Below are 26,559 nucleotides of genomic sequence, written 5' to 3'. Positions count from 1 at the left end.
ACCCACTTCAGTATTCTCACCTGGACGGACAGAGGAGATTGGCAGGCTACCGTCCATGGGGTCACAAAGAGTCAGACATGACTGAACGACTTTCACTTTCATGGATTCTAACTTATTCAGTGGGTTATAATCTATTATTGTCATAGTCTTTTTTGATACTCAAATTGCCCCAGATTTCATCATTTGAACTCTTTTTCTGATTGAACTCTTTATTTTCCCCTCTTTGAGCCTCAATCTCTTCCCAAATTGTCATGTCCATTGTCAACCAAATGATTAGGGTGGGCTGGGCTCCATCTCAGCCACAGGGATGTACCCTGACTTGACTTATGCTAAGCATTGTATGCCGTGCCCCTAAACACACTGGTTGGTTCAAGATGGGCAGCTGACCCCTTTGCAGATAAAAACTGGGAGATGTCTGATGGGATTCTGGGAAAGAAGTTTCTTTTCCCTTCCAAGGGAGCCACTAAAAGAGAGGTTACCAAAGAACCCTCTGTTTCCTGTTGACACACCAGAAAGATGGCAAGTTTTGATCTAATGCAGCCATTTCTGCTGCCGAGAAGGAAGCTGGCCTGAGGTCAATTTTAGTATACAGAGGTGGGAAGAAAAAAGAAAATGGGAGGACCACAGAAACAAAACTCTGGTGACACCACAGATTTCTGGATCATTCTGTGCCTGAAGCTCTGTGGACTGGTTAAGTATTGGTGCCATTAAATTACCTTTTTTATTTAAGCCAGAATAAGCTAAAACTTCAGTTGCTGGAAGGCAAAAGTGCACTAAATAATACACTCCCCCAAAACAGAAAAAGAAAGCTGCCTGGGAATTCCCTGGACGCCCAGTGATTAGGACTCTGCGCTTCCACTGCAGGGGGCACGGGTTTGAACCCTGGTTGGGGAACTAAGATCCTGCAAGCCTCAGTTCAGTTCAGTTCAGTCGCTCAGTCATGTCTGACTCTTTGTGACCCCATGAACTGCAGCACCCCAGGCCTCCCTGTCCATCACCAACTCCTAGAGTTCACCCAAACTCAAGGCACAGCCAAAAAAAAAAAAAAAAGGAGAAGGCTGCCTTCTGTGAGAAGTAAAAGGCTAAGTTTCAGTTCCTAATATCCAGAAGAACTCTAACCCTAAGAGTAAAAAACCTGGCTTAAAACTTAACATTCAAAAAATTAAGATCATGGCATCCGGTCTCATCACTTCATGGCAAATAGATGAGGACAAAAATGGAAACAGTGACAGACTTTATTTTCTTGAGCTCCAAAATCACTGAGGACAGTAACTACAGCCTTGAAATTAAAAGACGTTTGCTCCTTGAAAGAAAATCTAGAGACAACACTTTGCTGACAAAGGTCCATATAGTCAAAGCTATGGTTTTTCCAGTACTCATGTACAGATGTGAGAGTTGAACAATAAAGAAGGCTGAGCACTGAAGAACTGATGCTTTCAAATTGTGGTGCTGGAGAAGACTCTTGAGAATACCTTGGACATCAATGAGAACCAACCAGTCAATCTTAAAGGAAATCAACTCTGAATTTTCATTGGAAGGACTGATGCTGAAGCTGAAGCTCTAATACTTTGACCACTTGATGCAAAGAGCCAACTCATTAGAAAAGACCCTGATGCTGGGAAAGACTGAGGGCAGGAGAAGAAGGGGATGACAGAGAATGAGATGGTTGGATGAGATCACTGATTCAATGGATATGAGTTGAACAAGCTTCAGAATATAGTGAAGGACAGGGAAGCCTGGCATGCTGCAGTCCATGCGGTGGCAAAGGGTCGAACACAGCTGATCGACTGAATAACAACAAAACCCTAACCCGGCTGGTTTCCCCAGCTGATCTGAGAGTTCCTGGGGGTATATTCGTAGTGTACTCCAGGTTCTTGGAGTGACATGCAGCACAATAAGCATTTCATGACCACATGTGTGAGAGCTGCTAAGTTGTCTTATTCACTGCTAAATCCCTAGCATCTAGGATCACAGGTGGACATACAGCATGTTTATTGAATGAACTCATGAGTCAGATGAGCGTGCCCCTCCTCTGAAACCCAGCAAAGGAAAAGAAGCTGCAAAAATTCTTGCTTGATATTTTATTCTCCTGAGCGGGGAAGGCAGTGGAAGAAGTTAGATGAGAGAAACTAGAGTGAAGACTCCTGGATTCAGGAAGGAAGGAGCTGACCGAGGATGCTGGAGTTTCTGTACTTCTTCCCCAGGGTGGGGTTGGGGGATCCGGGGGCTCAGATGAGACCTGGTGTGGAGAGAAGAGACAGCAATGGGCGGTGTGTGGGGTCTCTAGAGGGGATGGGGACTCAGAGCCACCTGTCCTTGTGGTACACATGCAGTGTCCCCTCCTGGAAGCCCTTCAGGAGCCTGTGTAGGTGGTGGGGCTTTGAAAATAAAAGCCACAGGAAACGGTGGGGACCTCATACTAATGGGCAATCTGCAAGCATCAGGCCGCAAAGCATCAGTGAGAGTGGATGAGCTGCCAGACCCGAACGGAGGACCCCTTCCCCGTCCCATCTCTTGTAGCCATTGCCTGAAATCTCCAGGCATAGCCTGGGCAGCCCTAGCCCTCCTCCCACCCCATGAGATTCCTCCAGCCCAGCTCTTAGGCCCCTATGTCATGGAGAAGGATGTGGCCTCGGCTCCCATTCTGGGATCAGGGGTGGGCTGGGAGGTTGGAGTTCGATCAGGCTCTGATGTCTCCAGTATCTTAGTCTCAGGCCATTTCCTTGGTGTCAGCCTCGTCATACATGATGGTCTTATTCAGTCCTCACCCCAACCTCAGAAACAGGAGTCATTATCCCCCTTTCACAGGTGAGAAAACTGAAGCTCGAAGAGGTTTAGCCACTTGCCCAAGGTCACACAGCTGAGGAGAAATGGGGACCTGATTTAACTCCAGGACTGTTTGTGGGAGTGTGGGGAGGGGCAGGGGGAGGTTGCCTCAGGCTGTTAGGAGTTTTTCTCAAATGTTGAGAAAGGACTTTGGTAGGAGCCAAGGTCTACCTGCCCATCTGCTCAACGCTGTCCCTGTTGGGAGTGATTGGAGTGATGTGTCATATGGCCAGAAGGCTGGGAGGGGCAGGTGTGAGCTACTTAGCAAGTTCTCTCTGACAGGTGCCTTCCTGTGTTTGTAAACTCTATTGCACATTTGCGGGGAAGCTGTCAGGAAATAACTCCCTTCTGTTGCCTCTGCACGTACCTGCCTTGCGCTTGCACAACTTGATGTCCACACAGATGGCCTGAGGTGTCTTCCTAGCCATGATGTCCTTAGAGATGTGATTGAGATACTTCTTCATCATCTGGTTGCAAAGGATGCTCCACAGCCCCATCTTGCTGCACACCTTGGAGGTCACACGGATGATGACATTCTGGAGCGGTAGCACCGTGGTGGGAAATAGACCTCAGGTGAACTCTGCCTGGCATTGCCTTTCTGCAAGCCCTGGCAGCTTTGGTCCCCAGGCGGGTCTGGCAATGGGACCAGTGGCCAGGGAGCTGGTGCCTGGTGGCCACTGGAGCGGGGACTGGAGAAACAGGGCTCAGCCCCTGTTCCTCATCCCTGAGTCCTGGCCCAAGCCTGACCAGCAGGGGCTCCGGAAAAGACAATTGGTCCTGCTGAGTCTCAGCTCCTATATACCTGGGCCCTGTCTTCTGGGTGGAGAGTGGTGCCCAGACCCACTTTAAAGGCTCTGCCTACGTAGCTTCTGGGTCCAGGGCCTGACTGGTGCTGGGTTGGGGGGGTGGGGGTTGGGGTTGGGTGCAGTGGGTTAGGAGGGGATCTGAACTTGAAGCCTTGGTTCATTGATTTTGGAATATCTTATCCTGCCATCCCAGGGGAAGAGGATAAATCTGAGGATCCCAGGATGAAGACAGAGGGCTAAGCAGGTCAAGGGAGCTAAGGGGGGCAGGGGGAGAGTGAAACTGATTCCTGTGATGATACATCCACTTCTTAAGCATTAAGTTGGAGCTAAGTACATCCCACTTTTCAGCTCCTTTAAAAGGCCTAGGCAGGACTTCCCTGGTGGCTCATGGTGAAGAATCCACCTGCCAGTACAGGAGAGGATCTGAGGTCCAGGAAGACCCCACACGCTGGGGAGCAAGGAAGCTGGTGCAACACAACCACTGAGCCTGTGCTGTAGAGCCCAGGAGCCACAACTACTGAGCCCACGTGTCTCAACTACTGAAGTCCGCATGCTGAGAGCCAGTGCTCCACAACAGGAAGAGCCACCGCAGTGAGAAGCCTGAGCACCCCAGTGACAGAGTAGCCCCCACTCAGAGCAACTAGAGAGAAAGTCTGAGAGGCAGCCAAGACCCAGCACAGTCAAATAAACACATAAATAAAATCATCTGTTTAAAAAAAGTCCTAGGCAACTTGGGGTTCTTGTCCATCCCATTCCATAGGTAAGAAAACTGAGGCTCACAAAGTGTTTATGACTTGTCCAAGCCATACAGCTCGGATGTGGAGAACCTGGGACATACCTTTCCTGACTCAGGCTTGATCTGGAACCAACCTCCCAGAGCCATATCCTGGACATGAATGGGAGGTCCCTACCTTCCCTGGGGACAGGTTCCCTTCAAGAACTTGATGGAAACCACACACTCTTCCTCCCACTTTCACACTCCCAGAATGCCTCAAGTTGAGGGAATTCTCCAAAGTCCATTGGCACACATTTGAGCAGCCCACAGACCCTCAGCCATTCTGGTAGCCCTCTTCACCATCTGCCGCCCTCCCCACCCCCTCAGGGGCACCACTCCACCCAACAAGCTCCACACGCCTCCAGTCTCACCTTGCTGGGCCTATTTCCCACCATGTACTTCAACATCTGCATTATCTTCTGACAAGGACCACAGAATTGGTTCAGCTCTTCTCTTTGGAGCACCAGGTCACCCTATTAGGAAAGGAAGTCCCTCAGAGTGGTCTCTCGGACACCCCAACCTTGGAAGGGCACCAGGAAGGGGCCCTTGGGGGCTTTCAAGGCCAGTAGGATGACCCATGATCTGTCTGTCCATATGAGGACCTGAGCCAGACTGGCTGGCCCCTGCCCATCTCTCTGCCTGTCTTTGAGGGGCTGAGAGACCCCACGACCTGCCCCCACACCCACAGCACCGGCCCCAGCCCAGCATCTGCCCCTCTGCTGTTCTACCATCAGACAAGGAGGAGGCTCTTGGGGAGGGCCCAGCCACCAGGGTAGCCCCCATCTCACAGTCAGGTACAAGTGTGAACAAAACCAGCATCTTCAGCTCCCAGCCCTGCCTCCCCATCCCCTGACCAGTTCAGTCTCCAGGCCCTCGCCCCTGGCGCTGCCCAGGGAGGAAAGGAAGGAGAGGGATGGTGGGGGAGCAGCAGGAAGCCATCCGTGTACCTGGGGATCCTCCGGGGCCAGGCCCTGGCGCAACTTGTCTCCATCCCACAGATGGGCCGTCGCCTGGTCATGGCACTCAGGAGTCAGACCAGAAAAGGCCAGCCCTGGGGAAGAAACAGCATGAGCAGCCCTCCACAGACAGAGGGAGAGGAGAAGTCATTGCTTCTGGCTGGGAGAGCCCAGGAGGCAGCTGGCACCCAGGACGGGGAGGCGGCTTTGTGAGGGGACCCAGGCGCCTGCTGCCTTGCTCTGCCCTGGGGCTGCTCTGACCCACTGTCAGGAGAAACACACACTCTCAAGTTCCTTGGAGAGCAAAGAGGATAAGTCCCCCCAGCCATCACCATTGCACCACCATCTCTGTCTCTCTGTCTTGTCTGTCTGTCTGTGTGTGTGTGTGTGTGTGTGTGTGTCTCTCTCTCTCTCTCTCTCTCTCACACACACACACACACACAGAGATTTGGGGCCCGTCTAAAAGGAAACTTCCCTCATCTTCTTTTAAGGGATTGTTTTTCTTTTTCTCTTTCCTCAAAAAAAAAACCTCATGTCAGGTGGCCCAGCCTAACCTGTTCTCCCCTCCAGAAGGGTCCTTGCACTCAGCTAAACCCTTAGAACTTCCAGTGAGCCCGGGCACTGGGAGAGAGGAAAGGTATGGGGACAAGGGAGTGAGTCTGGAACAGTGAGAGGTCCCCATTCACTCAGATGCCCTGTCATCACCCTGGCCATTGTGGGCCAGAAGAAACCTCAGACCCACCGGTGGGTCAGTGATCTTCATGATGCAGATGAAGAGCCAGAGGCCCAGGAAGGGAAAGGGAGCCCCCTGGGCCCCATAGCCTGAGCAGTAGAATTGGGACCAGACCCCTGGCTGGGGCTCCCTTCTTTCCCACTGGCTCTCTCTCCCCATTGGCCAGGTCACTGCCAGGCCGGGCTGAACCTGACTCTGAGGGTAAGGCCCAGCCTCCGTGGTGATGGTGAGAAGGCTGTGGGACCTGAGGTGACCTTGGAGCTCATGTTTGGGTCCACAAAGCCTGAGAAAGCAGGGCTGGGAGGAGGAGCCATTGGGATCTACCCCAAGGGGAATGTCCTCACCTGGAGCGACCAGGAGCACCGAGGTGACGAGCAGAACAGCCCAAGAGGTCATGGTGGGCAGCTGCCCAGGCTCCCTCCACAGCCTGTTTTATAGAGGCTGGGAACTTGGCAATCTGACTGGACAGGGTTCTTTTCCTCTTATCAGCCACCTCCCGTGTCACTGGGTTTACCACAAACACCAGTGTCAGTCTATGGAGAAGTGGGGGGAGGTATGTACCTCAGAGCTTCCACACATCCCTCTCCACCCCCCCTGCCCAGCACTAGAACTTTCTGAGCTGAGCCGGGTGTTAATGGAGAGCACTGGCCGCCATGATGCCCACCCTGCCCTGATGTGGTAACGGGAGGAGAAGTCCCCACTACTGAGGGGTCGGGTAGGGCTCTTGGCCAGGTAAGCATCCATGCCCCCTGCCTCATCTCTTCCTCCCACCCCAGAGGTCTGGGCTGGTGTCGCCACGTCATCCTTCTCCTCATATTCCGGGTCTCCTTCCAGCCATTTAAGCCAATGTAGCACTACCTGATTCAGACGTAGAAAAAGGTGCCCTCAGGGTAGATCCTGACAGCTCCCCCTCCCAGCTCTGCATTCTTGGGCTTCATGGACCCTGATCATGAGCTCCATGGGCACCTCAGGTGCCCTAGACCCACACCAGCCTTCTCAACATCACCAAAGAGGCTGGGCCTTTCCCTCAGAGCCAGGTTCAGCCCAGCCTGGCAGTGACCTGGCTGATGGGGAGAGACAACCAATGGAAAGGAAGGAAGCCCCAGCCAGGGGTCTGGTCCCAACTTCTGGGCCTCTGAATAGTCATCTGTGTCATAAAGGCCATTGGCCCTCATCTGTAAGAAAAATACAGGCTACCCAGTTAAATTTGAGCTTCCCTGGTGGCTCAGATGGTAAAGCGTCTGCCTGCAATGCGGGATACCTGGGGTTCGATCCCTGGGTTGGGAAGATCCCCTGGAGAAGGAAATGGCAACCCATTCTAGTATTCTTGCCTGGAAAATCCCATGGACAGAGGAGCCTGGTAGGCTACAGTCCGTGGGGTTGCAAAGAGTCTGACACGACTGAGTGACTTCACTTTCACTTTCACCCAGTTAAATTTGAATATTAGATAAAATTAATTTCTTAGTATCCGTATGTCCCAAATACTGCATGGAATATACTTACACTGAAAAGTATTTGCTGTTTACCTGAAATTCAAATTAAACTGGGCATGCTGTAGTTTGTCTGACAACCTTAAGTCAACTTCTCCATGGTTCAGATGAGGAAACTGAGTGAACAGGAGGGACTGACAGGAGCCACAAGGCTAACAGGAGGCATTGTAGGGACTAGAACCTCCCTTCTGCCTCCTTCAGGCCTTTCACCGCCAGCTGCTGAAGTGGCAGAGGTGTCCAGCCAGGACAAATTAGCACCCCGCTTCAGCACCTCCCACCCCTCAATCCCCCTGTGCATGTGTGCTAAGTCATTTCAGTCGTGTCTGACTCTCTGTGACCCCATGGACTGTAGCCCGCCAGCCTCCTCTGTCCATGGGAGTCTCCAGGCAAGAATACTGGAGTGGGTTGTCATGGCCTCCTCCAGGGGATCTTCCTGACCCAGGGATGAAGCCTGCATCTCCTGCATTGCAGATGGATTCTTTACCACCAAATTATGGGGGAATCCCAACCCCCCTTTAGTGTTATCTCTAATAAGACACCTCCTCCCACCTCCCTAGGAATCCCATCAATGTCTGAGGCCCAAGCATCATCTGAGCCTCTTCCTCTAAAATGTTGTATGTTGGGACTTCCCTGGTGGTCCAGTGGCTAAGACTCTATGGTCCCAGGGCAGGGGGGGCAGGTTTGAGCCCTGGTCGGGGAACTAGATCCCATGTGCTGCAAGTAAGACCCAGCACAGGCAAATAAATAAAAATAAATATAAATAAAATAACAAAATGCTGCATGTTTCCTGAGCCCATGCAAGGCCAAGCTCTCCACTGAGATTCTGCTGAGAAGAAAAAGGATAGAGTCCCAAGGCAGTTTAGCCTCTTATGAAATGGGGGTGCCTTAAGCAAGATACTCCATCTCTTAGCTGCCCTGGCCCCTTATCTGTAAAAATGTATTTAGTGTTGTCTCCTCGGAGGGCCCCAAGGTGGCGTGTTTGTGTGTCTGAGGAAGCTTGGTAGCCTGAGATATGCTGGCACATATAGGCTGTTAACATGAACTAGAGGATAACCCCAACATAGCTTCTGTAAATAAATGCCGGTTCTGTGGGAGATTAATAGCTGCTGTCAAGGGGAGTGGGAGGTGGTGCACCAGTCCTCATGTGAAAATGCAGGGCTAGAAGATTCCACAGGTTTACGTGCTTGCCATGGGACTTCTCAGCACCTTTACCATGATAGGGTGGGCTGTGGACCCTGAGCTGAGTTCTCAGCCTTTCCCAACAACTTTGGCCACAGAATCTTTTGATCAAGAAGGATTTGAGGGACTGAATGATGGTGGCTGATCCAGCCACCTTCTCAGGCCTGTGTGACCAGGAAGGTCACTGGCCTAGCAGCTTCTGGAGCCCAAGAAGCAATCTTCATGAAAACAAGAAACAGACAGACAGATGTGCGCCACCGCAGATGGTGACTGGCTCTCTGCAAGTGTGAGTGACGGTGGGGAACAGGACCCTGACTGTCCTCTCTGTGAGGAGAAGAGTTGGGGTCCTCCTCACTGTCACTTCTTTTCCTCCTGAAGAGTTGAGAATGGGGGAAACACTCACAGTGCTGCAGCCTACGATGAATCGGACTGAACTGAGAAGGGTGGGGATCCCCTGAATGCTTTCAGGTTGTTCGCCCCAACCCCAGGCAAGCAGACAACTCACACTAACTCATGTCACACACTTACACAGGGTTACACGAACTGAGAGCCACACACTCTCCAAAGCACTCACAAACTGACACACTCACACACACCCTCCTGGACACCCATGTATTCACATATATTCACACTAATTCACAGCCACACACCTTCAAATACTCTAAATTCACACACACACACATAGAAACACACCATCTTTATTCCTACCTGTATGGAAGCCACTGAATGTCAGACTAAAGAGCAAGGAATTCAAGCATTTTCAGCACTTTTGATCTCTTATTTTTGCTTTTTATTGAAAACACTTTAATCAGATAAGAAAGAAACAATGAATGAGACTACTTATAAGTTCACCAAGCAGATTTATAGGAATATTGACAGATGACAGATGACACTAGACTCATAGTGGGGATCATTCTGAAATTTATAGAAATATTGAATCTCTATGTTCAGTTCAGTCCAGTGGCTCAGTCGTGTCCGACTCTTTGTGACCCCATGGACTGCAACACACCAGGCCTCCCTGTCCATCACCAGCTCCCGGAGTTCACCCAAACTCATGCCCATTGAGTCAGTGATGCCATCCAACCATCTCATCCTCTGTTGTCCCCTTCTCCTCCCACCTTCAATCTTTCCCAGCATCAGGATCTTTTCTAATGAGTCAGCTCTTCACATCAGGTGGTCAAAGTATTGGAGTTTCAGATTCAGCATCAGTCCTTCCAATGAATATTCAGGACTGATTTGCTTAAGGATAGACTGGTTGGATCTCCTTGCAGTTCAAGGGACTCTCAAGAGTCTTTTCCAACACCACAGTTCAAAAGCATCAATTCTTTGGCTCTCAGCTTTCTTTATAGGCCAACTCTCACATCCATACATGACTACTGGAAAAACCATAGCCCTGACTACATGGACCTTTGTTGGCAAAGTAATCTCTCTGCTTTTTAATATACTGTCTAGGTTGGTCATAACTTTCCTTCCAAGGGGTAAGCATCTTTCAATTTCATGGCTGCAGTCACCATCTGCAGTGATTTTGGGGGCCCAGAAAAATAAAGTCTGACACTGTTTCCACTGTTTCCCCATCTATTTCCCATGAACTGATGGGACCAGATGCCATGATCTTCATTTTCTGAATGTTGAGCTTTAAGCCAACTGTTTCACTCTCCTCTTTCACTTTCATCAAGAGGCTCTTTAGTTCCTCTTCACTTTCTGCCATAAGGGTGGTGTCATCTGCATGTCTGAGGTTATTGATATTTCTCCCAGCAATCTTGATTCCAGCTTGTGCTTCTTCCAGCCCAGCGTGTCTCATGATGTACTCCCCATGTACGTTAAAGAAGCAGGGTGACAATATACAGCCTTGATGTACTCCTTTTCCTATTTGGAACCAGTCTGTTGTTCCATGTCCAGTTCTAATTTTTGCTTCCTGACTTTCATACAGGTTTCTCAAGTGGCAGGTCAGGTGGTCTGGTACTCCCATCTCTTTCAGAATTTTCCACAGTTTATTGTGATCCACACAGTCAAAGGCCTTGGCATAGTCAAGAAAGCAGAAATAGATGTTTCTCTGGAACTCTCTTGCTTTTTCCATGATCCAGCAGATGTTGGCAATTTGATCTCTGGTTCCTCTGCCTTTTCTAAAACCAGCTTGAACTTCTGGAAGTTCACGGTTCACGTATTGCTGAAGCCTGGCTTGGAGAATTTTGAGCATTACTTTACTAGCGTGTGAGATGAGTGCAATTATGCTGTAGTTTGAGCATTCTTTGGCATTGCCTTTCTTTGGGATTGGAATGAAAACTGACCTTTTCCAATCCTGTGGCCACTGCTGAGTTTTCCAAATGTGCTGGCATATTGAGTGCAGCACTTTCACAGCATCATCTTTCAGGATTTGAAATAGCTCCACTGGAATTCCATCACCTCCACTAGCTTTGTTCATAGTGATGCTTCCTAAGGCCCACTTGACTTCACATTCCAGGATGTCTGGCTCTAGATGAGTGATCACACCATTGCGATTATCTGAGTTGTGAAGATCTTTTTTGTACAGTTCTTCTGTGTATTCTTGCCACCTCTTCTTAATATCTTCTGCTTCTGTTAGGTCCATACCATTTCTGTCCTTTTATGGAGCCCATCTTTGCATGAAATGTTCCCTTGGTATCTCTAATTTTCTTGAAGAGATCTCTAGTCTTTCCCATTCTGTTGTTTTCCTCTATTTCTTTGCACTGATCACTGAGGAAGGCTTTCTTATCTTTCCTTGCTATTCTTTGGAACTCTGCTAACATAGTGTTGTAGGTCAATTATACTTTAAAGACAAACTCTTAGAAAAAAGAGATCAAATTTGTGGTTACCAGAGGCTGGGGTGGTAGGGTAAGGGGTGGGATTGGGTGAAGATGGTCAGAAGGTACAAATGTCCAGTTATAAGATAAGTAAATATTAGGGATGTAAGGTACAATAGATAAAGATAATGAATGCTGCTGTGCATTATAAATGAAAATTATAAACATAGTAAATTTTAAGAGCTTTTCTTACGAATAAAAATTTTTTCTATTTATTTATTGTTGTATTTATATGAGATGATGGTTATTCACTAACCTGCTGTGATAATAATTTTATGATGAATGTAAGTCAAATCATTATGCTGTATACCTTAAACTTATATAATGCTATATGTCAATTATATCTCAATAAAACTGGAAATTAACTAATTATAAAAGATTTATAGAAATACCATTTACACCAGAAAATGGTTTTTAAGCAGCTTTCTTTAAATTTTCTTTTAAATTTTTTGACAGCTGCTGCTGCTGCTGCTAAGTCGCTTCAGTCGTGTCCGACTCTGTGCGACCCCAGAGACGGCAGCCCACCAGGCTCCCCTGTCCCTGGGATTCTCCAGGCAAGAACACTGAAGTGGGTTGCCATTTCCTTCTCCAATGCATGAAAGTGAAAAGTGAAAGTGAAGTCACTCAGTCGTGTCCGACTCTTAGCGACCCCATGGACTGCAGCCCACCAGGCTCCTCCGTCCATGGGATTTTCCAGGCAAGAGTACTGGAGTGGGGTGCCATTGCCTTCTCCGTTTTTGACAGCACTGGGTGTCCATTGCTGCATGTGGGCTTTCTCTAGTTGCCGCAAGCAAAGCCTAGTGCATGGGCTTCTCACTGCAGTGGCTTCTCTTGTTGAGGAGCACAGGCTCTAGGGCAAGGGTTCAGTAGTTGTGGCACACGGGCTTAGTTGCCCCCTGCAGGTGGAATCTTTCCAGACCAGGGATTGAACCTGAAACTCTTATGTCTCTTGCATTGGCAGACAGGTTCTTTACCATGAGCACCACCTGGCTTCTGCTGTCTGATCCGTCCTTAATTCCTAAGTCCATATAGCCATCTGATGTCAAACTGGTTCACCTCATGTAAGGAAACCAGGACTCAGAGAGGTCCAGTGAATTTTCCAAAGACACACAACTCAAATCCAACAGGCCTGGGAATTTGAACTCAGACTCTAAAGTCCAAGTTCCTCCCCAGTCCACACTGGCCCTGTCTCTAGGTTTCCAGGCTAGAGCTGCTTCCCCTGTGGCCAACAGGTCAGGAACTACCCCCACCCCCCACCCATAAGCCTCCTCTTTTCTAACCACATAAAAAGACCATGGCGTACATGTGGAGACCACATTAGTGAAGGGGGAAAAGCCCAAGGTGACTCATGTCTTTCTTTACCGTATTCAGTAAATACACATATCGGTAAATACACACATATACAAATATCTTTGGGGAATTCAGTAAGATCAGATATTCCAGCTAGCCCTTTTCTGGGGTGCTAAGGGGTATGGACAAGGGGCCCTGGGGTCCCACGTGACAAGAACCTAGCACAAGTCCATAAGTCCTATCCGTTTGCAGTCGTGGGGTCCCATGGACTGGCCCATTGCAAGTAAATCTTCTTCAAGAAATCTTTGCTTTCCCCAGTGTCATGAAGATATCCTCTTGTTTCTTCTAGCAGTTTTAAAGTTTTCTACATTTAGGTCTGTGATTCACCTCAAATGAGCTGGGTTGAAATTCTGTTGCTTCAGATCAATTTGTTGAAAAGATTTTTATTTTCCCGTTGAATTGCTTTGACATCTGGGTCAGAAATCAAATGACTATATAAATGTGGGTCTGTTCGTAGGTTCTTTATCACAGCAAGTATTGCATTAATAATAGTACCAAAACACTCTGATTTTTTTAAACAGGCACAATATTTGAACAGTCACTTCATAAAGGAAGAATAGCCAATGAATATTTGAAAAAGTGTTAAATACCATAACTCATGAGGGAATTCTATGTTAAAACTACCATGAAATGATGGCATCAAAATGACTACAATTAAACAACAAGATCTCGCTTACGTGTGGAATCTGAAAATTAAACAAACAAAAGAAAAAAAAAAAAAAAACAGAACTCATAGAAACAGAAAATAGATCAGTGGCTGCCAGAAGTACAATGTGGGGAGAGGTCAAAATAGAGATTTTGTACTTTTAAGCATTAAGTCAGTTCAGTTCAGTTCAGTCGCTGAGTCGTGTCCAACTCTTTGTGACCCCATGAACCGCAGCAGTCAAGGCCTCCCTGTCCATCTCCAACTCCCAGAGTCTGCCCAAACCCACTTCCATTGAGTCGGTGATGCCATCCAACCATCTTGTCCTCTGTCATCCCCTTCTCCTCCTTCTTCTCCTCCTCAATCTTTCCTAGCATCAGGGTTTTTTCAAATGAGTCAGCTCTTTGCATCAGGTGGTCAAAGTATTGGAGTTTCAGCTTCAACATCAGTCCTTCCAATGAACACCAGGACTGATCTCCTTTAGGATGGACTGGTTGGATCTCCTTGCAGTTCAAGGGACTCTCAAGAGTCTTCTCCAACACCACAGTTCAAAAGCATCAATTCTTCAGCACTCAGCTTTCTTTATAGTCCAATTCTCACATGACCACTGGAAAAATCATATCCTTGACGATGGACCTTTGTTGGCAAAGTAATCTCTCTGCTTTTTAATATACTGTCTAGGTTGGTCATAACTTTCCTTACAGGAAGTAAGCGTCTTTTAATTTCATGGCTGCAGTCACCATCTGCAGTAATTTTGGAGCCCAAAAAAATAAAGTCAGCCACTGTTTCCACTGTTTCCCCATCTATTTCCCATGAACTGATGGGACCAGATGCCATGATCTTAGTTTTCTGAATGTTGAGCTTTAAGCCAACTTTTTCACTCTCCTCTTTCACTTTCAAGAGGATTTTTAGTTCCTCTTCACTTTCTGCCATAAGGGTGGTGCCATCTGCATGTCTGAGGTTATTGATATTTCTCCCAGCAATCTTGATTCCAGCTTGTGCTTCCTCCAGCACAGCATGTCTCATGATGTACTCTGCATGTAAGTTAAAGAAGCAGGATGACAATATACAGCCTTAATGTACTCCTTTTCCTATTTGGAACCAGTCTGCTGTCCCATGTCCAGTTCTAACTTTTAAGCATTAGGTTTACTAAATAGTATATCTGCCTCTTTACTCAAATTATCTCTTTGAGTTACAGCTTTTTGCAGCTGTAAGTTTTCCAGTTTTCCTTTTATTTAAAGAAATATTTATTTATTTGCTTTGCTGTCCATGTCTTCCTTGCATCATGTGAAACTCTAAGTTGTGCCATGCAGAATCTCTGGCTGCAGCACATGGGATCTAGTTCCCTGACCAAGCATCATACCCAGGCCCCATGCATTGGGAGAACGGGTTCTTAGCCACTGGACATAGTGGAAGTCCCTCCAGTTTTCCTGATAGCTTGTACTGAATTTCTCTAAAATCATTATGTTTCCATTTATGTCAAAACTTATTTTGATTTCTGTACAGTATTTTAATTTGGTTCTCAGTTCAGTTCAGTTCAATCCATTTGCTCAGTTGTGTCCAACTCTTTGCGACCCCATGGAGTGCAGCACACCAGGCCTCCCTGTCTATCACCAACTCCCGGAGTTTAAAACTCATGTCCATTGAGTCGGTGATGCCATCCAACCATCTCATCTTCTGTCGTCTCCTTCTCCTCCCGCCTTCAATCTTTCCCAGCATCAGGGTCTTTTCAAATGAGTCCATTCTTCACATCAGGTGGCCAAAGTACTGGAGTTTCAGCTTCAACATCAGTCCTTCCAGTAAATATTTGGGACTGGTCTCCTTTAGAATGGACTGTTTGGATCTCCTTGCAGTCCAAGGGACTCTCAAGAGTCTTCACCAACACCACAGTTCAAAAGCATCAATTCTTCGGCACTCAGCTTTCTTTATAGTCCAACTCTCACAACCATACATGACTACTGGAAAAATCATAGCCTTGATTTTTCTATTTGGTTGTAGAGGGCTCTAAATAAAATTTTATTTTATTTTATTTAGTTCTTGCTTGTTTTGGGAGCTCCAATTATGTATTAAAATCTGAAGACACAGTTTGTTTAGTCTTTGTCAGCATTCAAGGCTACTGCTTGTCATTTTGCATGGTCATGACTTTATCTATGACTTATAACCTCTGATCAGAAGCTATGATCCTTGGACAGGCTATTGAGGATGACTTCCTGTATGACTGAAGACTATTCTCTCTTTTGGCTTTTTATCCCTCTCCAATTATAATGTGAGCTCTAAAAAAAACTGTTGTCCAAGCTTATTATCTGTTTTCTTGGTACTTGGTAACCATCTGTGCTACTTCAGGTAGTCATCTTTTTACTGAAAGTACAGACTCCAGCATATTTGAAGAGGAACATTTCTTGGTTCTACTTTGTCAATAGTTTTCTTACTGCTACAGTTGATTGGTTCAATTGTCACAAGCTTAATTTAAGAGACATCATACTGGACTTTCCTGGTGGTCCAGTGGTTAATAATTTGTCTTCCAATGCAGAGGATGTGGGTTCAACCCTGGCCAGGGAACTAAGATCCCACGGTCTACAGGGCAACTAAGCCCTTGGGCCACAACTACTGAGCCTGAGCCCTCTAGAGCCCGTACTCCACAATAAGAGAAGCCTGAGCAACGCAACTAGACAAAAAAAAAGAAAAATCCACACACTTCAACAATGACCCAGAACATTCAAAAAAAAAAAAAAAGAGAGAGAGAGGGAGAGAGAAAGAAAACATTATTTGCAATTCCATTTGTCAACTGGAAACTCTGCTCTGTCCACTTTTAATTCATAATCTTGAGCAAATTGAAAAGTCAGTAATAATTCTTTTATATTTTAACAACTTAGTTTTAATATTAAAGCTAATCAAAACTTACAACTACAACAAAATCACAATTTTTAAGTGAGTTAGAATGAAGACACAGGACATACAAAAATGAACTTTTCCCCTCTAACTTTCATACCTCTTCATAATGCATATTTTACGACTGTGATACTATTCATGATAATTCCAAGAAACAGTTTATACCTGTTCAGGAACATTGTATATTACAAATGATAATTTGTAATGAGTTAAATGAGTTAATTTTGTTAACTTTTAACTTTATTAGTTAAATGAGTTAATTTTTGGATATACTGATATTTGTGTTACCCAGAAAACTACTGAATGCAAACTGTTATGTAAATATGAGATTCACTGCAAACTTAGGATACGAGTCTAAATAAACATTTTAATCAAAAATTTTATCAGTGACCCACAGTATGTGTGTGTGTGTGTGTGTGTGTGTGTGTGTGTTAGTTGCTTAGTCATGTCCGACTCCTTGGAACCCCATAGACTGCAGCCCACCAGGCCCCTCTGTCCATAGGATTCTCCAGGCAAGAACACTGGAGTGGGTTGCCATTTCCCTCTCCAAAAGGAATTATAGAAAGAAAGAAAGTGAAGTCGCTCAGTCGTGTCCAACTCTTTGTGACCCCATGGACTGTAGCCTACCAGGCACCCCAATCCATGGAATTTTCCAAGCAAGACTACTGGAGTGGGTTCATTTCCTTCTCCGACCTACAGTATAGCACAAGGATTTATATTCAATATGCTGTCATAACCTATTACCAAAAAGAATCTGAAAAAATAGATATGTATATGTATGGAGAAGGCAATGGCACCCCACTCCAGTACTCTTGCCTGGAGAATCCCAAGGACGGAGGAGCCTGGTGGGCTGCCGTCTATGGGGTCGCACAGAGTCGGACACGACTGAGTGACTTAGCAGCAGCAGCAGCATGTATATGTATAACAATCACTGCTGTACACCTGAAACACTGTATATCAGTTCTGACAGTGAAAGTGTTAGTCATTCAGTCGTGTCCAGCTCTTTGTAACCCATGGACTGTAGCCACCAGGCTCCTCTGTCCATGGGATTCTCCAGGCAAGAATACTGGAGTGGGTAGCCATTTCCTTCTCCAGAGGATCCTCCCAACACAGGGATCAAGCCTGGGTTTTGTGCATTGCAGGTAGATTTTTTTCACCGTCTGAGCCACTAGGGAAACCCATATCAACTCTATTTCAATTAAAAACAAAACAAAACAAACTTTTAAACCTCTCAGCAGCAGCTTACCACTCAAAATATAAGTGTGAGAGAGGAAAACCAGACAAAGACACCTTTGGGTGGCTATTATGGTTAGACTCTCTCACCTTCTCTTTTTCCTTTTTTTAACTTGAAGAGGTTGGAAAGTTACACCAACACTTACCAGAATTCATTGCAACTTGGGTCTGGGTGTGAAACCATGTCTACAATTAGATGGCACTGACGTGGATTTGGGACGCTGACCCCGAGACCATCTCTCTATTCTCTTTTGACTATTTTGGCTGCTGGCAAGCAAGGTCATAGAAGTGTGACATTTGGGGGCAGGAGCATTTCCAGTACCAGAAGTCTTCTTAAATTGGCTTTCCAATCCCTGGATGGCAGTGTATTCTTGAACTCTGAGCTGTAGAACCAGCTTGAAATTGTCTTCAGAAACAATTGTTGAGGGCAATTTCTTAAAGTTCCAGGAGTATTCCTTGAAGCCCATTTCAGAACCTGCTTCTTCAGTTCCACAACCATTTTTAAGGACCCAAATCCCTGTGTTAAGTCCCCTACTCTCAAACTACCTGGGATGTTTCTCTTTCTGGCATTGAACACTGACTGACCCAACTTTCATAATCCCAATAATGCTCCCAGAGAAGAGAAGAGAAGTGGGTAGGGTCTAATGAACTCTGCCAAAGACAGGCTTCTCTGGACCTGCATTGTGTCCTCTATGTCTCCAGTGGACCCTGAAAGTGTGGTATACACACACACACACAGTCTTGTCCTCATAACCCTCTGGTTTAAACTGCCAACTCTTGACCACATGCTTGTGGTCAACAAGCATGTGGCTGAAGTTTTGAAGAGTAGATCAGTATTAGAGGTGATAAATTATCTTAGAAGAACAAATGCTCATCCTTTGTACCACTTCCCCTGTCCATCTGGGGACAGTGCAGCCTCTCAGTCAGTGTTCTTCATTAATCTGTCTCCATTTTGCTCCCAGAAGCCCCTGACCAATGGAACATTGTCTTCAGGACCTCCTTATTAGTTGTTGTTCTGTTGCTAAGTCGTATCTGACTCTTTGTTACCCATGGACTACAGCACATCAGGCTTCCTTGTCCTTCACTATCTCCCAGAGTTTGCTCAAACTCATGTTCATCGAGCTTGCGATGCCATCCAACCATCTCATCCTCCGTCGCCCCCTTCTCCTCCTGCCCTCAATCTTTCCCAGCATCAGGGTCTTTTCCAATGAGTTGGCTCTTCTTATCAAGTGGCCAAAGTATTGGAGCTTCAGCTTCACAACAGTCATTCTAATGAATATTCAGGGTTGATTTCCTTTAGGATTGGCTGGTTTGATCTCCTTGCTGTTCAAGGGACTCTTAAGAGTCTTCTCCAGCACCACAATTTGAAAGTATCCATTCGTTGGTGCTCAGCCTTCCTTATGGTCCTTCTCTCACATCTATTTTCTTGGGCTCCAAGACCACTGCAGACGGTAACTGCAACCATGAAATTAATAGACGCTTGCTTCTTGGAAGAAAAACTATGACAAACCTAGACAGCACTTTGCCACAAATTTCCATATGGTCAAATCTTTTTCTAGTAGTCATGTATGGATGCAAGAATCAGACCATAAAGAAGGCTTAGCGCCAAAGAACTGTTGCTTTCAAATCGTGGTGCTGGGAAAGACTATTGAGAGTGCTGTGGACTGCAAGGAGATCAAACCAGTCAATTCTTAAGGAAATCAACCCTTAGTATTCTTTGGAAGGACTGTTGCTGAAGCTGAAGCTCCAATACTTTGGCCAACTGATGTGAAGAGACCCTCACTGGAAAAGATCCTGATGCTGGGAAAGATTGAGAACAGGAGGAGAAGGTAGCTACAGAGGATGAGATGGTTGGATGGCATCACAAACTCAAGGAACATGAGTTTGAGTAAACTCTGGGAGATAATGAAGGACAGGGGAGCCTGGCATCCTGCAATCCATGGAGATACCAAGAGTTGGATACAATTTAGTGACTTAACAACAACAAAAAGAGGTCAAGTGTGTTCCTTTCTGAGCTGTAGCATTTGCCAGCCAGTTTGAAATCCTCCGGGTTCTCTTTTCCTGGCATGGTGAGTGAAAATGTTCAAGATGGTGCTCTGTGTCAGCCTGTACCCCAGGGCGGGGCTGTGATGAGCTAGCCCCTGGCCACCCACTATGCACACAAACTTGAAGATGAAACAGACCTCTGTGGTCTTAAACCACTAAGCTTTTGAGTTTCATGGTCATAATTTCCTGAGCTTGAGGCTCTTGATGTGTGAAGAAATAGTTATCAGGGTTTCCTCCCAGTATCTGCTGTCTTCCTTTTGTGTCACTATCACGAATTTGAGGGCCCTGTCCCCCGTCACTTCAGTCATCTGCCGGGACAGAGCCTGACTCTTCCCAACCAATCACTGTATCCCATTTTCATGGCACAATGATGGGCTCAGGGATGGGATGTATCCCAATTTCAACCTTGCTTCCCAGGTGGCTCAGGGGTAAATAATCTGCCTGCAATCCAGGAGACATGTGTTCAATCCTTGGGTGGGAAGATCCCCTGGAGAAGAGAATGGCAACCCATACCAGTATTCTTGCCTGGGAAATTCCATGGACAGAGGAGCCTGGCTGGCTACAGTCCACAGAGTCATAAAGAGTCAGGCATAACTTAGCAACTGAACACACACACACAATATGATATATTTGCTGTGGTTTCAGAGAAGAAAGGCTTCTTCTGACCTGGCTCCCTAAACAGCACTTGTTGGGTGGGAAGCTCCTTGAAGGTAAGAACAATACTGAGTTTATTCACAGATGTATCTCCAGTGCCTAGAACAGTACCTGGCACATTGCCAGTTATGTATCACTATATCTTTTCTTAAATCAGTGTGTGTGTGTGCTCAGTCACTCAGTTGTTTCCAACTCTTTGTGATCCTATGGACTGTGGCCTGCCAGGTTCCTCTGTCCATGGAATTTTCCAGGCAAGAATACTGGAATGGATTGCCAGTTCCTACACCAGGGGATCTTCTCAACCCAGGGATTGAAGATGTGTCTCTTACATCTCCTGCATTGACAGGTGGATTCTTTTACCACTATGCCACTTTGGAAGTCCCCTTAATTCAGAGAAATAAATAGAGTCATTATTTCTTCAAGTCATCCCATGCTTGGTTGCTCAGTTATGTCCCACTCTTTGTGACCCTATGGACTGTAGCCCACCAGGCTCTTCTGTCCATGGGATTCTCCAGGCAAGAATACTGGAGTGGGTAGCCATTCCCTTCTCCAGGGGATCTTCCTGAACCAAGGATCAAACCCATGTCTCCTGCATTGCAGGCAGATTCTCTACTGTCTGACTCACAAGGGAAGCCCCAAGTCATCACAACACAGGCTTAAAAATGGAATCAATGCCAGCATAATAACTTGAACTTCCCGTATGTCTCCCTTCCAGTTACTGCAAGAATCTCAGCCTTTACAAAGTCTCTTCCACTCTCTGTATCTCAGGAGTTCCTGAGCTCAGCCTGGTGTCCAGGAAGGCAGTGAGCATTGTGGTTTAAGCTCCCAGATCATTAACTGTTCTTTGGTCAAATGAATGAACAAATGAAAGTTCTTTCTAAACTCCAAGTTCCATTGCCCTCCCTCCCTCTTTTCCCCTCTCCCAAATAAGTAAATTTCTTCTTTTGAAAGAAAGTAAAACACAAGAAAAAACTGTGCTGGGACTTCCCTGATGGTTCAGTGGTTAAGACTCCACACTTTCACTGGAGAAGGTGCAGATTCAACCCCTGGTGGAGGAACTAAGATCTTGAATTCTACACTGCGCAGTCAACAAAATAAGATAAAATAAGTAGACAGTCAGAAGAAAAAGGGAGAAAGAAATGGCAACCCACTCCAGTATTCTTGCCTAGAGAATCCTGTGGACAGAGGAGCCTGGTGGATTTCTGTCCGTTGGGTTGCACAGAGTCGGACACGACTGAAGTGACTTAGCATGCATGCATGCATTGGAGAAGGAAATGACAACCCACTCCAGTATTCTTGCCTGGAGAATCCCAGGGACAGAGGAGCCTGGTGGGCTGCCGTCTATGGGGTCGCATAGAGTTGGACATGACTGAAGTGACTTAACAGCAGCAGCAGCAGAAGAAGAAGAAAGAAAGAAAGGACTGTGCTGGGAAACATGGCATTTGCCTTGTTTTCTCCCATGGGTTCTACTCCAAACCCAGAAGCTATATTCAAATACATTCCACTAGGACTTCCCTGGCGGTCCAGCAGTTAATAATCTGCCTTTCAACGTAGGGAACAGGGGTTCAATCCCTGATCTGGGAAGATTCCATAGGCCACAGGGCAACTAACTTTGTACACAGAACTATTGAGCCTTTGTATTCTAGAGTCTGTGCTCCTCATCAGGAGAAGCCACCACAATGAGAAGCCCAAACACTGCAACTAGAGAGCAGGCCCTGCTCTCCACAACTAGAGAAAGTCCGCGCGCATAACCTACCAGGCTCCTCCGTCCATGGGATTCTCCAGGCAAGAATACTGGGGTGGGTTACCATTTCCTTCTCCAGGGGATCTTCCCGACCCTGGGATCGAACCCAGGTCTCCCACATTGGGGGCAGACACTTTAACCTCTGAGCCACAGGGAAGCCCTAACAAAGACCCAACCCAGCGAAAAATAAAGAAAGAAATTAATTAATTTAAAAAGCATACCCCATAAAAGAACAGAGGTGGGAGAGGGGAGGAAAGTCACAGACCCTGATGAGTCACTCCCAGAGCAATATTGGGGAAGTGCAGCCTGAAACCATAGAAGGAATTGATGGGAATTCTCCTCTTCACTTTCATCTCTCAGAGGATATAAAAGTGATTTCAATATGCAACCTGTAACACTTGGCTGATCCTCTTAAGTCTCAGCTTTGAAGGCTCTCAAGTCCCCTCTTTGGAGCCTCGTGTTTCTCACAATCAAAAGAAAAACAGGGGGGAAAAAAGATGAAAACAAAAGACAAAAAGAAAGAAAAACAGGGAAGTCCAGTAGTTAAGACTCTGTGCTTCTATTGCAGGGGTACAGGTTTGATCCATGGTCAGAGAACTAAGATCCCACATGCATTGGAGCCACAGAAAAAAAGAAAAGGAAAACAGTTTTTCCCCCTCCTCCAGCTTGACTTATTTCTCGCCTTCTCTTCTCTCCACCCCACCCCATTTCTTTTTAATTGGGGTAAAACATTAAATTTACCATTTTAGCAATCTTTATTCCCTGACCAGGGATTGAACCTGCACCCTCCAAATTGGAAATGAGGAGTCTTAACCACTGGACCACCAGGGAAGTCCCACTGTAACAATCTTGAGCATATAGTTCAGCGGCATTAAGCACATTCACAATATTGTATAACCATCACCACCGTCCACCTCCAGCATTTTCTCATCTTGCAAAGCTGAAATTATGTCCCCATTAAACATAAACTCCCCACTTTTTCTCCTCTCAGCCCCTGGCAACCACCATTCTACTTTCTGTCTATGAATTTGACTGCTCTAGGAATTTCATATAAATAGAATCATACATTATTTGTCCTTTTGTGTCTGACACTTCACTGAGCATCTTGCTTTTAAAGTTCATCTATGTTGCAGCATACATCAGAATTTTATTCCTTCATATGGCCACATACTATTTCATTGCTGGTTTCCCTGGTGGCTTGGTGGTAAAGAACCTGCCTGCCAATGCAGTAGACTCTGGTTTGATCCCTGATCCGGGAGGATCCCAGATGCTGGCAACAGAGAAACTAAGCCCATGCACCACAACTACTGAGCCCAAGCACCCTAGAGCCCAAGCTTTGCAAGAAGAGAAGCCACCACAGTGGGAAGCCCTCACAGTGCAACTATTGATAGAGAATAGCCCCTGCTGGCCACAACTAGAGAAAGCCCACACAGCAACAAAGACCCAGCACAGCCAAAAGTTAACTAATTAACTAAATGAAAAAAATCATAAAATCAAAAAAATTTGTTACTAAAAAAAAAAAAAGAAGAAGACGTACAGATGGCCAAGAGGCACATGAAAAGATGTTCAACATCACTAATTATTTAAGAAATGCAAATAAAAACTATGAGCTATCACCTCACATCAGCTAGAATGGCTGTCACCAAAAAATCCACAAACAATAAATGCCAGAGAGGATGTAGAGAGAAGGAACCCTCATACACAGTCACTTCAGTTCAGTTCAGTCGTTCAGTCGTGTCCAACTCTTTGCGACCCCATGAATTGCAGCACACCAGGCCTCCCTGTGGAGAAGACAATGGCACCCCACTCCAGTACCCTTGCCTGGAAAATCCCATGGATGGAGGAGCCTGGTGGGCTGCAGTCCATGGGGTCGCTAAGAGTCAGACACGACTGAGCGACTTCACTTTCACTTTTCACTTTCATGCATTGGAGAAGGAAATGGCAACCCACTCCAGTGTTCTTGCCTGGAGAATCCCAGGGACGGGGCAGCCTGGGTGGGCTGCCGTCTATGGGGTCGCACAGAGTCGGACATGACTGAAATGACTTAGCAGCAGCAGCAGGCCTCCCTGTCCATCACCAACTCCTGGAGTCCACCCACATCCATATCCACTAAGTCGGTGATGCCATCCAACCATCTCATCCTCTTTTGTCCCCTTCTCCTCCTGCCCTCAATCTTTCCCAGCATCAGGGTCTTTTCAAATGAGTCAGATCTTTGCATCAGGTAGCCAAAGTATTGGAGTTTCAGCTTCAACATCAGTCCTTCCAATGAACACCCAGGACTGATCTCCTTTAGGATGGACTGGTTGGATCTCCTTGCAGTCCAAGGGACTCTCAAGAGTCTTCTCCAACACCACAGTTCAAAACATCAAGTCTTCGGCGCTCAGCTTTCTTTACAGTCCAACTCTCACATCCATATATGACTACTGGAAAAACCATAGCTTTGACTAGACAGACCTTTGTTGACAAAGTAATGTCTCTGCTTTTTAATATGCTGTCTAAATTGATCATAACGTTCCTTCCAAGAAGTAGGCGTCTTTTAATTTCATGGCTGCAGTCACCATCTGCAGTGATTTTGGGGGCCCAGAAAAATAAAGTCTGACACTGTTTCCCCATCTGTTTCCCATGAAGTGATGGGACCAGATGCCATGATCTTAGTTTTCTGAATGTTGAGCTTTAAGCCAACTGTTTCACTCTCCTCTTTCACTTTCATCAAGAGGCTCTTTAGTTCCTCTTCACTTTCTGCCATAAGGGTGGTGTCATCTGCATGTCTGAGGTTATTGATATTTCTCCCAGCAATCTTGATTCCAGCTTGTGCTTCTTGCAGCCCAGCATTTCTCATGATGTACTCTGCATGTAAGTTAAATAAGCAGGGTGACAATATACAGCCTTGATGTACTCCTTTTCCTATTTGGAACCAGTCTGTTGTTCCATGTCCAGTTCTAACTGTTGCTTCCTGACCTGCTTACAGATTTCTCAAGAGGCAGGTCAGGTGGTCTAGTATTCCCATCTCCTTCAGAATTTTCCAGAGTTTATTGTGATCCACACAGTCAAAGGTTTTGGCATAGTCAAGAAAGCAGAAATAGATGTTTTTCTGGAACTCTCTTGCTTTTTTGATGATCCAGTGGATGTTGGCAATTTGATCTCTTGTTCCTTTGCCTTTTCTAAAACCAGCTTGAACATCTGGAAGTTCACGGTTCACATATTGCTGAAGCCTGGCTTGGAGAATTTTAAGCATGACTTTATTAGCATGTGAGATGAGTGCAATTGTGCGGTAGTTTGAGCATTCTTTGGCATTGCCTTTCTTTGGGATTGGAATGGAAACTGACCTTTTCCAGTCCTGTGGCCACTGCTGAGTTTTCCAAATTTGCTAGCATATTGAGTGCAGCACTTTCACAGCATCATCTTTCAGGATTTGGAATAGCTCATCTGGAATTCCATCACCTCCTCTAGCTTTGTTCATAGTGATGCTTCCTAAGGCCCACTTGACTTCTCATTCCAGGATGTCTGGCTCTAGGTGAGTGATCACACCACCATGATTATCTGGGTCATGAAGATCTTTTTTGTATAGTTCTTCTGTGTATTCTTGCCACATCTTCTTAATATCTTCTGCTTCTGTTAGGTCCATACCATTTCTGTCCTGTATTGAGCCCATTTTAATGGGAATGTAAATTGGTACAGTCATATGAAGAACAGGATGGAGGTTCCTTAAAAAACTAAACATAGACCTTCTGTATGACCCTGCAAGTCCACTCCTGGGCATGTGTCTAGAGAAAAACATGATCCAAAAGGATGCATACACCATAGTGTTCATTGCAGCACTGTTTACAGTAGCCAAGACATAGAATCAACCTAAATGTCCATCGACAGAGGAATGCATAAAGGTGTGGTACATATATACAATGGAAGATCACTAAACCATTGAAAAGAATGGAATAATGTCATTTTCAGCAACATGGCTGGACCTAGAGAATGTCATGAAGAGTGAAATAAGTCAGAAAAGGAGAAACATTGTATGACATCCCTTAAATGTGGAATCTAAAAAGAAATGATAGAAATGAACTTACTTACAAAATAGAAAGAGACTCACAGACTTAGAGAACAAAGTTGTGGTTTCAGAGTTTGAGTGGGTGGGGAGGATAGGGGGAAGGGATAGTTAGGGATTTGGGGATGGTCATGTACACACCACTGATTAAAATGGATAACCAGCAAGGAATTCTGCTCAATGTCGTTTCGCAGCCTAGATGGGAGGGGAGTATAGGGGAGAATGGATTCATGTATTTGTATGGCTGAGTCCCTTTGCTGTTTACCTGAAACTATCACAGCCTTGTTTGTTAATTGGCTATTCTTCAATACAAAATAAATAGGTAAAAAAAAAAAAAAATAGGTGGGTCAGGACAACTAGCTGTACAGCACATC

General features: G+C 46.0%; 1 protein-coding gene across 2 annotated transcripts; it reads right to left on the bottom strand.

The window, feature by feature from the left end:
- Positions 1 to 2,066: 2,066 nt before the first annotated feature.
- Positions 2,067 to 7,188, bottom strand: LOC147363133 (antimicrobial peptide NK-lysin-like). 2 transcript variants are annotated; one of them, XM_086323692.1, is made up of 5 exons: positions 6,441 to 7,188; positions 5,355 to 5,458; positions 4,779 to 4,880; positions 3,194 to 3,362; positions 2,067 to 2,239 (listed from the first exon to the last, which is right to left on the bottom strand). In XM_086323692.1, exons 1-5 carry the CDS (start codon positions 6,490 to 6,492, stop codon positions 2,229 to 2,231), a joined length of 438 nt encoding a protein of 145 aa, XP_086179818.1. In that variant the 5' UTR covers positions 6,493 to 7,188; the 3' UTR covers positions 2,067 to 2,228. The 2 variants fall into 2 exon arrangements, with proteins under 2 accessions (XP_086179818.1, XP_086179819.1); XM_086323693.1 differs by having other exon boundaries at positions 3,194 to 3,335; positions 6,441 to 6,565.
- Between the last annotated feature and the right edge of the window lie 19,371 nt (positions 7,189 to 26,559).

This window comes from Bos grunniens, chromosome 11 (assembly GCF_055505025.1).
Source record: "Bos grunniens cultivar Pamir isolate PY7600 chromosome 11, Bosgru_T2T1.0, whole genome shotgun sequence".
NCBI lineage: Eukaryota > Metazoa > Chordata > Mammalia > Artiodactyla > Bovidae > Bos > Bos grunniens.
Note: the sequence above shows the minus strand (reverse complement) of the source record. Positions and strands in the feature narration are given on the sequence as shown.

What these genes read in the sequence shown, in the direction of transcription:
- LOC147363133 (XM_086323692.1), bottom strand. Translation starts at nt 6,492, where the DNA reads ATGACCTCTTGGGCTGTTCTGCTCGTCACCTCGGTGCTCCTGGTCGCT. An exon ending in GGTGCTCCTGGTCGCTCCAG is followed by an intron (nt 5,459 to 6,440) that starts GTGAGGACATTC and finishes TTTCTTCCCCAG; the next exon opens with GGCTGGCCTTTTCTGGTCTG. An exon ending in TGGGAAATAGGCCCAGCAAG is followed by an intron (nt 3,363 to 4,778) that starts GTGAGACTGGAG and finishes CTACCGCTCCAG; the next exon opens with AATGTCATCATCCGTGTGAC.